Source organism: Anabrus simplex, chromosome 2, assembly GCF_040414725.1.
Source record: "Anabrus simplex isolate iqAnaSimp1 chromosome 2, ASM4041472v1, whole genome shotgun sequence".
Lineage (NCBI taxonomy): Eukaryota > Metazoa > Arthropoda > Insecta > Orthoptera > Tettigoniidae > Anabrus > Anabrus simplex.
This window is the reverse complement of record NC_090266.1, coordinates 610235013-610250802: the sequence shown is the minus strand read 5'-3', so window position 1 is coordinate 610250802 and position 15790 is coordinate 610235013. Positions and strand designations below refer to the sequence as shown.

The window sequence follows — 15790 nt, the reverse complement described above, 5'->3', positions numbered from 1 at the left end:
ATGGTCACTGGTATTCCGACTCTTGGGACTACTTACTAGGCCACTCAGTCATTGCCCATGGTTCATGAACTTGGTTGTGACTACAGTAAACCACATCATGAACTGTCTCTCAGGATTTTTTTCTGTTATAGGTTCTACTGTATGATCCCACTGTGCCTGGGAAAGGTAACAAAGATGATGTTTTTCTGGATGTGAAACAGATGGCTTTAGCATTGAGTGATAGACACAAAAAGGATGGGAATAAAATAGCCTGGGTATCTATCAAGGTTCCAACCAGAACTGAACATGGATCCTTGCTGGAATTTGCAATTGCTGATATAGTGGTTAAGAAATTTTCACCTGATTCGCTTGTATTGCTGTGCCAGCCTAATATGGAAATACGTCAAGACTTCTTGAATAGGGTATGTATGTTTTCCTGTTATATCATTATGGTTCACTGTTTTCTTGGAAACAATGAATTTTGTCTGTTACTGTGGTTTGGTGGATCAGCAGAGGTGAAAGAAGGTGCCGGGGTGAATGGGTCTAACTACCAAATCAAAGTTAAATTAAAACTTTAACAAAGGGTATATTTTCTGAGTTTTAACAAGCAAGAATAACAAAATTTAACAAGTTTTCACTAGGTGGTATAACAACGATATAGCAATAAACAAAAAAAAAGCTTAGAAAAATCCAAGATTTCAAATCCTAGACACACTTGGGCTACAAGCCCCTAGCTTTACAACTTTTGAGTTCCTAGTTCAACTTTAACCAAGCAACAATTTGTTCAAAAGGGCAGAAAACCCCTGATACATGGAGCACTTGCTCCCAATTACAATATCAGGCCTCCCAGAAGCACTTTTACAACACAAGAAAAGAGCTGACACGCTCTCAGTTTTTCAAGCCTCTTCAAGGCAATAGTAGACTTTACAATTACTTGCCATTAAGGCGCCACTTACAAAATGAAATGGGGGTATCTAGTACCCAACCTACTGGGCCTTAGCAGAAAAAGAACAGGTTAAGTAAATGGCCCGAAATACCAAAAGGAATGGAGGCGTGTATTTGCGCTCCTACACATGCATTCTTAAAACCTAAAGAGGCACTAGGCCAATGAAACAGGGGCTATTCCCAAACTATGGAGGTGACTCGTATAAGAATTATTTAAGACATTAAGGATGAGAAGAAAATCAGTTACCAAAACATAGTCACCTCAAACCAAAATGAAAGGGAGCTTGAGAGGGTAAATCACTCTCTATCCCTGAATTACACTTACAGATTTTATGAAGTTTTTACATCAAACAGCAGAAAATTACATGTTGGAAAGATAGGTTACATTGTAAAGGTTTCGGACCTTTCCTGCGGGTTAATCTGCTGAGCTAGCAAGAAATAAAGATGTTAAACGGCCATTACCTTACTGAAGACCTGCTGCCTGATGAAAGAGGCACCTCCCGCCTCCTGCTACACGTCCACACACTAGGTTAGATGTTGATCATGTGGCTAAGAGACGCGAAAATCAGCAGTTTATAAACCCTCGGGGAAAGTTCGAGACCTTTCATGAATAAAACAGCCACACCCTATCACGTTTATTGGGTTGCTTAAAGTTACACATCAAACCGAAGAAGAAACGTGTGATTGGTAGGAAATTAATTAAAGAAATTCCTGATTGGTTAAAATCAAAACAGGCGGAAAGGCAGGATAAATATTGCCAACCCAAAAATGAATGAACGAAATTTAGTGAAGGAAAAACTTATGAAAACAAAATTTCTTCTGAAAGGTTCTTTCACTTCGCACCAGGGTGCATGATCATAGTTTTTGTAGTGACCTCTATGGGAGAATGTCCAAACTTCTTGTTGAATGGAAAACAAAACAATTAGAATTTCACACAGTTCAGGAAACTTCACCAAAAAAAAAAATTACGGTAGTGACATCTTCTGAGAAAATTTATAAGTTGGTCCAGTTTTAAGTTCCGAGTTTCTCCTGTAGAGGAGGTTTTATTGACGTAAGATTTAAAAGTGCGGCATAGAGGTGTACCTCCCGGTACACTGTCTAATGAAGTTGGCTGTGAAAACGTTTTCTATCGATGAAGTGTTTCAGAACTTTAATGTGGGATATTAGTGCTTGAATATACAGTATGTATTTTTGTAAGACCTTTGTATTGCCTCTAGCTGAAACTACCTTTTCTGCATTGTCTAAAAGTGTAGCATTTTCTCCTGAGCTATTAATATGGTGTGTATTCTGTTATCTCTAAGGCTATTCATGAAGCTGATAGTAGAAACTTGTGTAACTTTGACAAAATACAAAGGAAAGTTTTGCAGTACACAAAAACGGTTGGCTGGACACCCCTGTTATAGTGAGGGATGAAAAGAGGGGTGAAAACCGGTCTAGAAGACAGCAAGGCACGACCTTCACATCAGTTGTTATCAATCAGTGGGATTGAAAGCAAGTTAAGATGTCAGTATGGTCTAAAGGTGAATATCGCACAATTATCTGCTACAATTTTGCTCGTGGATTAACTGTTGACCAATGCCTGGAGGAAATGACTCCTGTGCTGGGAAAAGACTGTGCACATCGGACAACAATTTTACGCTGGTACAAAGAGTTCCAGAGGGGAAATTCTGGGGTTGAAGACGATCCTCATTCAGGGCAACCATCTGAATCAGTGACTGAGGAAAACATTGAAGCTGTGAGGAAAATGTTGCAGCAAGGGAGGCGGTTGACATATCGGCAGGTAGAAGAGACCCTCCACATCCCTGTACCAGCTATTCATTCAATTCTACATGACCATCTCCATGTTAGAAAGGTTTGTTCCCTTTGGGTGGCCCATTCACTTTCTGAGGAACAAAGGGCACATTGAGTTAAATGGTGCTGAAAATTGCTAAAACAGTTTGAAAATGGAACTTCACGTAACGTCAGTAGCATCGTTACAGGTGACGAAACTTGGCTTTATTATTACAATGTCCCAAAAAATCCCGGAACAAGGTGTGGCTGTTTAAAGATGAGGGTACTCCTATGACTGTGTGAAAGTCAAGGTAAGTGAAGAAAAAGATTAGTATTCTTCACTAAACGGGGTATCCTGACTTGGGTTGTGCTAGAAACACAAAGGACAGTTACTGCGAAGTGGTACAGTGAGACTTGTCTGCCTCTGGCCATCCAGGCTCTCAAGCAGCTCCGTCCAGGGTCACGGCTCAACACTTGGCTCTTGCATCACGACAATGCTCCAGCACATCGTACTAATGTAACAATGGATTTTCTTGCCATATCAGGGTTGACTGTGCTTGATCACCCTCCATACAGTCCTGATCTTGCCCCATGTGACTTCGCACTCTTCCCAGAAGTGAACATGAAGCTGAAAGGGCGGCGTTTTGCATCCGATGAGGAGCTTCTGGCAGCATGGGATCAAGAGTGTGAAAATGTAACCGAAGAAAAGTGGCAGAGTTGGTTCAGTGACTGGTTTCAACGTATGGAGAAGTGTATTGAGTGTGGTGGAAATTATTTTGAGAAACTCTAAAGCGTTCACTCACACTGCAAAACTTTCCTAGTGCCCTTTGTAGTTCTTTATATTCATGGAAAGCAAAATTTACAATAGTATTCAGAAATTACAGCTAAAACACATTTGTATCATGTGAAGTTAATGTAACAGTAGCCAATTTTCAATGTACAAGCATATTTTTTGATTTATCATCATATGGAAAATTTATTTTGTTATAACTGTAATAACTACTATTGGCACAGGACTTATTATGGCTCAAGATGTCAAGCTGAATATCTGAAAAATGGATGCCTGTTTTCATGAACTAGATTTTTAAAGTTACCGTAAGCTACGTCATTCTCATACTAATTGACTATAACTAGAACTGTTTTCTTAGGATGAATTAAATGGATGCTTTGAAGTCAAGAATGAACAAACCAAGGGAATATAAAAACAAAAAAAACCTTTATGACCAAACCTGAAGTTCGGAGACATTTGTAAAGACATGGCTATTTGTATGTTACTAAATTGTAATACAACTTACAACATTTCTTAATATTATGTAAGTAATTTTACATTTTTAAGGATCTGTTGTTAGTTTTGCAGCACCCTAGTATCTAAAAATATAATGGATCAAGAAACAAGCATTTGCTTCATTAGCTTTGTGAGATGTTTGCTGTTACAGAATACCGATAAACATCAAGTTGGAGACATATTTAATAATGAATTTACAGTTGAAACTGTTATCCATCAGGAATCAGGACCAAGGCTGTGGCGAATATGAGAATAGACAGATACTAGAATAAAATAAATAAAAATAAAATAAATAGAATAAAATGAGAAAACAATTCTGGTTCTATACATTGTTGATCACAGTATCTGTGGAAACTACCATGGTATATGCCTGCTCTCCATAGCTGGAAAAATATTTGCTAGAATCTTACTGAATCGACTTCAGGTTGCTTCTGAGAGGTTACTACCTGAAGCTCAGTGTGGGTTTCGTGCCTCTCGTGGTACAATTAACATGATCTTCTGTGCAAGACAACTCCAGGAGAAGTGCAGATAACAAATGACACCTCTGTTCTTTCTGTTCTATGACCTTGTAAAGGCCTTTGATATGGTTCCTCGAAACACTATGTGGATGGTTTTGAGGCGTTTTGGATGCCCCAAGCATTTTGTTGGTCCGATCCAAGCTCTCCATGATGGAATGGTTGGTCAGGTAGTGTATCAGAAAGATATCTCAGAAGAATTTCCAATCACAGATGGACTCAGGCAAGGATTTGTACTTGCACCTACACTTTTCGCCCTGTACCTGGCAGCTATGCTTTATGAGACAACGCCTGCAAACAACACAGGTGTGGAAATTAAGTATCGGTATGTCAGAGGGGGGGGGTTCAACCAGGCCAGACTTCGTTCCAAAAGATTAACCTACTCCACCCGGGTCACAGAATTGCAATATGCAGATGACAATGCTTCTCCAGCCCACACACCAGAAGAGCTTCAACAGCCTGTCATCTGCTTCAACAGAGCTTATAAACATTTTGGCCTGACTATCAACATTCAGATGACCAAAGTTCTTACTCAGCCTGCCCCTGGACCCTCCCGCCAAATGTTGATATCACCATATCTGGCACAGCTCTGGAAAAGGTGGAGCACTTCTTGTACCTTGTCAGTATTCTCTCAATGCACTGTACTTCTGAGAAGGACTTGGAAAACAGAATACTGGCTGCCCATGTGGCCTTTGGACATCTCTCACATCATGTATTCCAGAACAAAGATCTAATTATCGGCACGAAAATAATGGTGTACCAAGCTGTTGTTATTTCTGCGTTACTCTACGGGTGTGAAACCTGGACCCTATATCGCCGGGACATCAAGAAACTGGAACGCTTTCATCAACAAAAACTTAGATCCATCATGAACGTCAAATGGGTTGACTTTATAACTAATATAGCAGTTGAAATAGATGTTGATTCCCATAGGGAACCTGAAATATTTGTCCACTGGACATTATAAATTTTCTAGCTAACTCTTTCCTGGTTACCAGCGTTTCGCCCCATCTATATCATCTGATGGCCAGGCAGACATCAATTTTTGAAAATAAGACAGTCTCTCATAGTGCATTGGCACTGCCGGTGGCTCCGAATGGCCTATGCAGTGGCCTCCACGGTATGCACTAGCCATGCGTCTTGGTACGTGTGTTATTGACCAACTGATGAGCCCAGCTTAGCACACTGGGGCGAAACGCTGGCAACCAGGAATGAGTTAGCTGGAAAATTTATAATGTCCAATAACGGACCAACTACAGTAGAACCCCGTTTATCCGAAATAAAGGGGGCGGAGCCACTTCGGTTGATGTGTTTTTTTGGATGACACATGGTAAATATTTTCGGTAGTTATATGTCAAAATAAAAATGCATAAACTCTGTTAAGCAAAGGTGCATAGTGTATATTAACATTAAAATGTCTACATAAAGTCACTCATTGTAAAAAATGAGTGATTTTCCTCTGAATGTTCTTGGTGCAGCGCTGTTGTGCAGCTATGTCGCACCACCATTTAATTAACAATACATCAGCTGGTGTAGATTCATTGCTTTGTTCAAAAATGCGCAAAGTAATCTGAAATAATAAAACAATATTTTTGTTACTTTTTTTTTGCTATTTGCTTTACGTCGCACCGACACAGATAGGTCTTATGATGACGATGGGACAGGAAAGGCCTAGGAATGGGAAGGAAGCGGCCGTGGCCTTAATTAATGTACAGCCCCAGCATTTGCCTGGTGTGAAAATGGGAAACCACGGAAAACCATCTTCAGGGCTGCCGACAGTGGGGATCGAACCCACTATCTTCCGGATGCGAGCTCACAGCTGTGCGCTCCTAACCACACGGCCATTTTTGTTACTACTGAAGCGAATACTGTATACAGTAATTTTATGACACTGCTGTAATTAAAGCGTGTGGTACTGTATTTTAATAAAAAATTTGAAATCAATCTTACCTCCAATGCATTAAATCCAACTCGATTCTCAGAACTGGTATTGTCAAGGTTGGAGGCGTCTGCATAATCTTCATGATGAATAATATAGTAGTAATAATAATAATAATAATAATAATAATAATAATTCCTGCTTGTTTAAGAAAAAACATATCATGGAACGAACTAGAGGGTAAGAAACTTTTGTTTTATGCTACATGTGCGTTCTGGCATAAGTCATAGTACAAAAATAGGGTTTGCCTAGTAACTCTCAGCACATATAGCAAGAGAATTACTAATATCGACGGCTAAGAATGAGAGGGTAAAAACAGAATATTAAAAATACAATTTTGCCAGAGCATTTCGGTTAAGCTGGGTTTCGGTTAAGCGGGGTTCTACTGTATATTGTATAATATAGCAGTTCTCGAGAAAACAAAGCTAAACAGTAACGAAGCCACCATCGTTGGTCATCGGCTTAGATGGGCAGGATATATCCATCATTTGAGTGACAGCAGACTCCCTCGGCAAATCCTGTATGGTGAACTCAGTACTGGCAAGAGGACTCGTGGTGCTCCTCTGAAGCGATGTAAAGGCCAACTTAAGCAGACCATGAGAAGAATAGATATAAACCCAAATACTTGGCATACTCTTGCATTGGATCGCCCTCGCTGGTGTACTACCATCTCAGCTGCAGTTGCACAGTTTGAGCAGGAACGTCGAAGACAGAAAGAGAAAACTCGCCAGAGAACACTGCCACATCCCCCACCTTCCATCCGATGCAACATGTGTAGCAGCATGTTTTATCCAAGAATTGGTCTGATAAGCCATCAGCACCACCTTCATCGTGTGGCCTAAGGATTACGGAACTGCAGGTGAAAAACGAAAACTCAGATGAGTATCGGCTGCCAATGACATTGTTTTTAATGTCTACTCACACAAAGGGGAACAAAGCAACAGAACAAATATGACCTAGGCCACCATACCTCATTGAGTAAGAGGATCCAACATGAAATCGGAAGATTGTGGGGTGGGTTCATATGACACTGGTGTCTGGTTGGCCTATTTTATTCTGTATTTAACGTTTCTTTGATATGTACAGTAGAACTCTTATTATTCTAGTTGAGGCACCATACTCCCCCCCCCCCCCCCCCCCAATGGCACTACAGCCCTTGAAGGGCCTTGACCTACCAAGCGACCGCTGCTCAGCCCAAAGGCCTGCAGATTGCGAGGTGTCGTGTGGTCAGCACGACGAATCCTCTCGGCCGTTATTATTGGCTTTCGAGACCGGGGAGGCACCATACTATCTGAGCCAAATTTGTTGACTTTGGTTTTAAAATTTGTTTAAGCACTACATTACTTTCATATGCAGTCATTCTTAAAAGTATCATCATGAATATTGTGCTGTGCTTACATATTATTGTAACAAAGAAACGAGATGCCACTATGAAACAAAATATCTCTTAAGAATTTTTTTCCAAAAATTGAAAGTGTAAAATGTTACCTTCCAATTTTATTGCAACATCAATACCTGTAGGCCTATTATCAAAAAAATAATTCATTTTGTAATAAAATTTAATGACACAGTATATAATTATATGCATTTTATTATGGCTTTTATATTATTATTCATATTACCTGTATACTGCAATATGTTATTTATTGCATAAAATAAACATAAATGTGTTTTCTTTTTGTTTTTAAACAATATGAAATTCACTAAGATATGAGAAGTAATTTAGTGATATTCTATGATTTTTATTGACAGAACTTTTATGTTCATGTGGCCGTCCATATCATCTGAGTTTTCACTTATCCGAGGTGGTCTCGGTCCACATTATTTCAGATAATCAGGGTTTTGCTGTACCAAATGTATTGAACACAAACCTAATATGTTGAAAGTTTATTTTCAGAACTACTGATACATTAGTGTCCAACTGATCGATTTTCACCAATTTCATCATGTTGCAAGCTTTCACATTACCATTGATGGTTTGCATTTTCAAAACATGGTTTTCAGTTTTGTCTCCATCATGCCAGCTTGTAAAATCTTTAATAATGTTAACAGTGTTTCTTTCCTGAGTGACATTCCCACACACCAGAAATGTGACTGTGGCAAACCTGCCTTTGCGCGATGTTCGTGGTGTGCGAAATTTATATGTTTTACAAGTTTCTACGATCAGTATCATCCGAAGAAATGCTACATATCTCTCTAAAGAGTTAATATAAGAATGAATCTACAAAACATTATAATGAATGAAAAATACCATATATATATATAATGAATTCATAACACTTATTGTGAAAACCAATAATTGTCTGTCTGATGTATCCACAAAGACGCACACAAAATGCTGTCAATTGTGTACACTGTTTTATTTACAAGTTATTTACACAAACTCTATACACATAAACTAATAAGCTACCATCATAAAACAAAACATTACTATGAAGAATCAGAAGAAGACTGCAACAGATGCATGTCAACTACCAACCCACCAAAACCGATTCACATACTTGACTTCCTCTTTGCTTCAAACACTCGGCTGACACGTCTTCCCCACATGTCTCATTAAAACAGCTCAACTCTATCCTCAAGACTGCCTCTTTATATACGTTGCCTGGCCAGGCTTCTAGAAGAATATGACAAAGCATGTTTTCTCGTTAATCCGGGAGTCTCGAGTAACGTACTTACAATGTAAAGAACATTCTACATAATTCTAGTTGCACATAGCATTGTTCTGGACTTATTACAATGTCTTGCACAATGTTACATTGGATTATACATCATATATACAGGTAATAATAAATTATGTACTATTAATTGCGTGTTCTTACATTAAATAAACTCATATTACTGTATATGCAGCAGATGATTTGTGACATAACCTCACAAATAATACGATTGTGGTTTATACCAAATAAATTCCGGACATAACTATGTAAATAATAATAATAATAATAATAATACTAAGACAATAGATGTAAACGACTTCATAGCCACATCTCACAAGTAGTAGTAATAATAATAATAATAATAATAATAATAATAATAATAATAATAATAATAATAATAATAATAATTAGGGGGCGGATTTCTATGAGGTCATATTTTTTCCCATAACATCATATCTTATAGTCTTGTATTTTCAACACATTTCCAAACATGATATCAAAATTATACAGGTTTTATTGGGCATATAAATGCATATTTAGGCTTTCTTAAGTTTTATGGCATATTTTGAACAAAATATCATTATAATGGCATATTTTGGTAATTTTCATTTGAAATTCGTTTTATAAAAATCAGAATAAGCTCTAGAAATTATTTTTCAGGATAGACTGGAATATACTGCTGAACAACCATTATAAAGTAGTGCATGGAATGTTTCTAACAGGTAGGAGCTATTGTTTGCTAGCTGGGTCAATTCCTGAAAACCGGGCTATTGTTTACACGGAAGCTGAGGTAATTCTGCAGTTATTTGTCATTGTTCTTATCTCTCTCTCCTTCACCCTTCCCTCTTCCACCTTCAACACACTGAATGACCTTGGTCATTAGGGAGCCTCAGTCATTCAGTTCCTTTCAATATGCCGAAAACGAAAGTCTCGATTTGTGGGAAGTTGCAAAGTTTTGTTCGCGAGTTTGGTGAAAATATATTCAGTACGGATTGAGTGACATTATTCCTTAAATTGTGGGAGGTAAACGTTACTGCCACAAAAACGCTTCTCTGTGCAACAACCCTGTAATACTGTAAAACATAAGAATTGTGTAACTAGATATTCTGCACTCGAAAATAGGCAACGTCTGCTATTCGAAACCCTGACATCAAGTTCACAGTATTCACAATTTTCACAATATCTCTGCAAGATGATGGTTTCGTCTAATATTCCTTTAAAGAAACTTAACAGCCAAAGCTTCAGACAGTTTCTTGAAAAATATACAAAGCATCCTGTTCCCAACGAATCTACTCTCAGGAAGGACTATCTGACCCCTTGTTATGAAGAGATGTTGGATATAATAAGGCGTGGCATGGGAGACAGTAAGATATGGGTTTCAATAGACGAGACCATAGATGTGGATGGAAGATATGTAGCAAACGTGATCATTGGCATGCTGAAGGAAGACCAGCCTGGAGATACGTTCCTCCTGACATGTGAAGTACTAGAGAAGACAAACTATTCCACCATTGCAGTTCTCTTCGACAATTCATTGAATCTGTTGTGGCCAAACGGGACAAAAAGAGATCACTTTATTCTATTTGTAACTGATGCTGCTCCGTATATGGTGAAGGCAGCCAAGGGACTTAAAATGCTATACCCGAAAATGATACATGTGACATGTCTTGCACATGCCTTGCATAGGGCAGCTGAAGAAGTTAGAAGTAGCTACCCTTAAGTTGATAAATTAATATCGAACTGTAAGAAAGTGTTTATCAAAGCTTCACTTCACGTTCAGAAATACCCCTACCTCCCAAGCGAGTTATAACGCGATGGGGGACTCGGCTTGATGCCGCAGTGTACTATTACAACAACTTAGATGTTGTGGAGAAGATCATGACGTCTTTTGATCCTGCAGAATCGTCCTCCATAAAAACCACTCAAGATTTATTTTCAAGCACTACATTAAAAGCGGACCTGGCTTACATATAAAGTCCAATTTTAATTCTTTATCTGGAGCAATCACACAACTGGAAGTTTCAGGTGCATAACTAAGTGATGCACTGGATGTTGTAAAGTGCATTGAACAGGAATTAAAGCATGCGAAAGAAACAATAGCATCTAGGGTGTGTAGAAAATTAGAAAATGTAATGGAAAATAATAGTGAACTTATGTACCTGCATGGAATAAGTGACATTCTTTGTGGAAACCCTTCATCTGCAGATTTCCAGGAATTTTCTCCAAGTGATTTAACTCTATTCAAGTACACTCCCCTTACATCATGTGATGTCGAAAGAAGTTTTTCTCGCTACAAGACGATACTCAGCGACAACAGGAGGGGATTCTCATTCAACAATCTTAAGATGCATGTAGTCATAAATTGCAACAATTCTTGTAATGGAGACTAGATCAGGTATGAAAGTGTCATTCAAATAACATATGTTTTGTGTATAAATTAAAACTGATTGAATATTGAACAGTGAAAGTAACTGTAGTGTTTATGTCTTCCACGGAGTCCATCCTTGCGTAGGAGTATGCAGTGTAACCTTAACAAGTTCATGATATATTAATAATTTTAGTTGATTTTGGGTTAAAGATTTTGAAGAATTATAACTTTCTTAACTCTAAATTAATTGCAGCCTGTAGCAGTCGTAATAAAAGTGTTTCTGTCTAACGTAGATGCTATTTATTAAGTCATATTTTGAATTTTATAGGTCATATTTTTATGTTTTTTAGGTCATAAATGCATACATATTTCATACAATAGAAATCCGCCCCCTAGTTTTCACTTTTCTGCTGGCGCTTGATATACGTTTCCATAGTACGTATATGGTTAAGTTAGGTTGGGTTAGGTGACGCTGTTTGAATAAAAAAACTGAAGTGTTTACCACAAAATGTGACCTTGAGAAGAGGTACAATGAGTATAATATGAAAATTAGCCTTTCGAAGGATGAAGCTGTACACATAAACCGGCTCCAGTGCTGAGGTCATGTGAGGCGGGTGGAGGAGGATAGGTTACCTAGGAGAATAATGGATTCTGTTATGGAGGGTAAGAGTAGTATAGGGTGACCAAGACGACAATGGTTAGACTCAGTTTGTAACGATTTAAAGATAAGAGGTGTAGAAATGATGATGATGATGATGATGATGATGATGATGATGATGATGATGATGATGATGCTTGTTGTTTAAAGGGGCCTAACATCGAAGGTCATCGGCCCCTAGAGGTGTAGAACTAAATGGGGCCGTAGCACTAGTTGCAAATAGAGGATTGTGGCTATGATAATAAATTCACAGAGGCTTGCAGACTGAATGCTGAAAGGCATAATGGTCTATAATGATAATGTATATATGTTTCATTTTTTACTCGTAGTATAAATATGCCATTTCACTGTTAGGAGTGAACATGTTGGAACAAATATGGACGCTATGCCACAAGAAAATTAAATACGACACGCAAATTTAATCATCAATGTCGAGAAGATTGTATTCATATCAGGATTAAGCCGAGAAATAGTATCAAGAAGGCGGTGAAAAAGAATGAAGGATACAGGATTGTCACAAATTTATTATTACAAAAAAAATTCCAGAAGAAATCACCTCAAGCTGCACGGTACGAGATACTACTACGTAAGGAAGACGGTATTGATAGCAAGAGGCTCAAATAGAAAAGAATTTGGAATAACATCAAGAGAAAAGAGCAAGGCTACAGGAGTATTGCTTAGAATCGCTTGTTAATAAGTTGAGAAATTGAAACGACTTGTTGGGAATTGTTACGTAACTGGCTACGTCACAAGACACCACGCAGAAGTAGCAGATATCATTCAAAGTCACTGGCAGAAAAGTAATAAAAACCACGGCAGTTGAAAACAAGATATAGAAAGCTAAATCAAACAAACAAACAATCAATACTGATCTGCATTTAGGGCAGTCGCCCAGGTGGCAGATTCCCTATCTGTTGCTTTCCTAGCCTTTTCCGAAATGATTTCAAAGAAATTGGAAATTTATTGAACATCTCCCTTGGTAAGTTATTTCAATCCCTAACTCCCCTTCCTATAAATGAATATTTGCCCCAGTTTGTCCTCTTGAATTCCAACTTTATCTTCATATTGTGATCTTTCCTACTTTTATAAACGCCATTCAAACTTATTCGTCTACTAATGTCATTCCACGCCATCTCTCCGCTGACAGCTCGGAACATATCACTTATGATATAGATGTTGATTCCCATAGGGAATCTGAAATATTTGTCCTGAATGAGTAAATTTATAATACCAATATAAATGGTCCGTTATTGGACATTATAAATTTTCCAGCTAACTCATTCTTGGTTGCCAGCGTTTCGCCCTCGTGTGCTAGGGTAGGTGTGCTAGGTACCAACTGATGAGCCCACCCTAGCACACGAGGGCGAAACGCTGGCAACCAAGAATGAGTTAGCTGGAAAATTTATAATATCCAATAACGGACCATTTATATTGGTATTATAAATTTACTCATTCAGGACAAATATTTCAGATTCCCTATGGGAATCAACATCTATATCATCTGTTGGCCAAGCAGGCATCAATTTTTGGTAATGAGACAAAGTCTTTCAGTGCATTGGTACTGCCGGTGGCTCCAGTTAGCCTACGCAGTGGCCTCCACGGTATGCACTAGCCAGCGTATTGGTAGGTGTGCTAGGTACCAACTGATGAGCCCACCCTAGCACACGAGGGCGAAACGCTGGCAACCAAGAATGAGTTAGCTGGAAAATTTATAATGTCCAATAACGGACCATTTATATTGGTATTATAAATTTACTCATTCAGGACAAATATTTCAGATTCCCTATGGGAATCAACATCTATATCATCTGTTGGCCAAGCAGGCATCAATTTTTGGTAATGAGACAAAGTCTTTCAGTGCATTGGCACTGCCGGTGGCTCCAGTTAGCCTACGCAGTGGCCTCCACGGTACGCACTAGCCAGCGTATTGGTAGGTGTGCTAGGTACCAACTGATGAGCCTGCCCTAGCACACGAGGGCGAAACGCTGGCAACCAAGAATGAGTTAGCTGGAAAATTTATAATGTCCAATAACGGACCATTTATATTGGTATTACATATCACTTAGTCGAGCAGCTCTTCTTCTTTCTCTCAATTCTTCCCAACCCAAACATTGCAACATTTTTGTCATGCTACTCTTTTGTCGGAAATCACCCAGAACAAATCGAGCTGCTTTTCTTTGGATTTTTTCCAGTTCTTGAATCAGGTAATCCTGGTGAAGGTCCCATACACTGGAACCATACTCTAGTTGGGGTCTTACCAGAGACTTACATGCACTCTCCTTTACATCCTTACTACAACCCCTTAACACCCTCATAACCATGTGCAGAGATCGGTACCCTTTATTTACAATCCCATTTATGTGATTACCCCAATGAAGATCTTTCCTTATATTAACACCTAGATACTTACAATGATCCCCAAAAGGAACTTTCACCCCATCAACGCAGTAATTAAAACTGAGAGGACTTTTCCTATTTGTGAAACTCACAACCTGACTTTTAACCCCTTTTATCAACATACCATTGCCTGCTGTCCATCTCACAACATTTTTGAGGTCACGTTGCAGTTGCTCACAATCTTGTAACTTATTTATCACTCGATAGAGAATAACATCATCCGCAAAAAGCCTTACCTCCGATTCCACTCCTTTACTCATATCATTTATATATATAAGAAAACATAAAGGTCCGATAACACTGCCCTGAGGAACTCCCCTCTCAACTATTACAGGGTCAGACAAAGCTTCACCTACTCTAACTCTCTGAGATCTATTTTCTAGAAATATAGCAACCCATTCAGTCACTCTTTTGTCTAGTCCAATTGCATTCATTTTTGCCAATAGTCTCCCATGATCCACCCTATCAAATGCTTTAGACAGGTCAATCGCGATACAGTCCATTTGACCTCCAGAATCCAAGATATCTGCTATACCTTGCTGGAATCCTACAAGTTGAGCTTCAGTGGAATAACCTTTCCTAAAACCGAATTGCCTTCTATCGAACCAGTTATTAATTTCACAAACATGTCTAATATAATCAGAAAGAATGCCTTCCCAAAGTGTACATACAATGCATGTCAAACTTACTGGCCTGTAATTTTCAGCTTTACGTCTATCACCCTTTCCTTTATACACAGGGGCTACAATAGCAACTCTCCATTCATCTGGTATAGAATTATAATTGAGAATTTCATAGACATATTAATAATCTGCAAGGCGTTAGCTGAATTTAATTGAAAGAAGCATTCTTTTCAATACGTCTATGAATGTTAGAAGGCTTTGAATACTAAAATAATGAAACTGACCATGTTTATCTGTATTTTTGTCCTAACTACGCAAGAGATGGCCAGCATCATGCAGTAAGAAGACCAAGGCTGACTGTCTGGAGATGGTTATCTGAAGTCGACGGAGCTATCCCGAGATGACGGAGAAGGAGGGATGACCTGTCCATATGTTCCCAGAGACCGACACAATGTAGCAGACATTTTTATATATTAATTAGCTTGGTTAGATGAAGAGATAGACAGATTTCAACAAACTATTCAACTTCTATTTCAAGATGATTTAATTTAATAGTATATTAGATAAATTTATTATTTCTTTTATTCTACCACCACCACCACCACCACCACCACCACCACCACCACCACCACCACCACCACCACCACCACC

General features: G+C 38.6%; 1 protein-coding gene across 2 annotated transcripts in view; it reads left to right on the top strand.

Moving 5' to 3' along the window:
* The window catches only part of Chpf (Chondroitin polymerizing factor), a 213071-nt gene that overhangs the window by 147879 nt on the left and 49402 nt on the right, over positions 1-15790 (top strand). For both annotated transcript variants that reach the window (XM_067140998.2, XM_067140999.2), the window contains one exon: positions 132-401. In XM_067140998.2, the coding sequence (XP_066997099.2) occupies positions 132-401 (270 nt within the window). The remainder of the gene's footprint in view (positions 1-131; positions 402-15790) is intronic.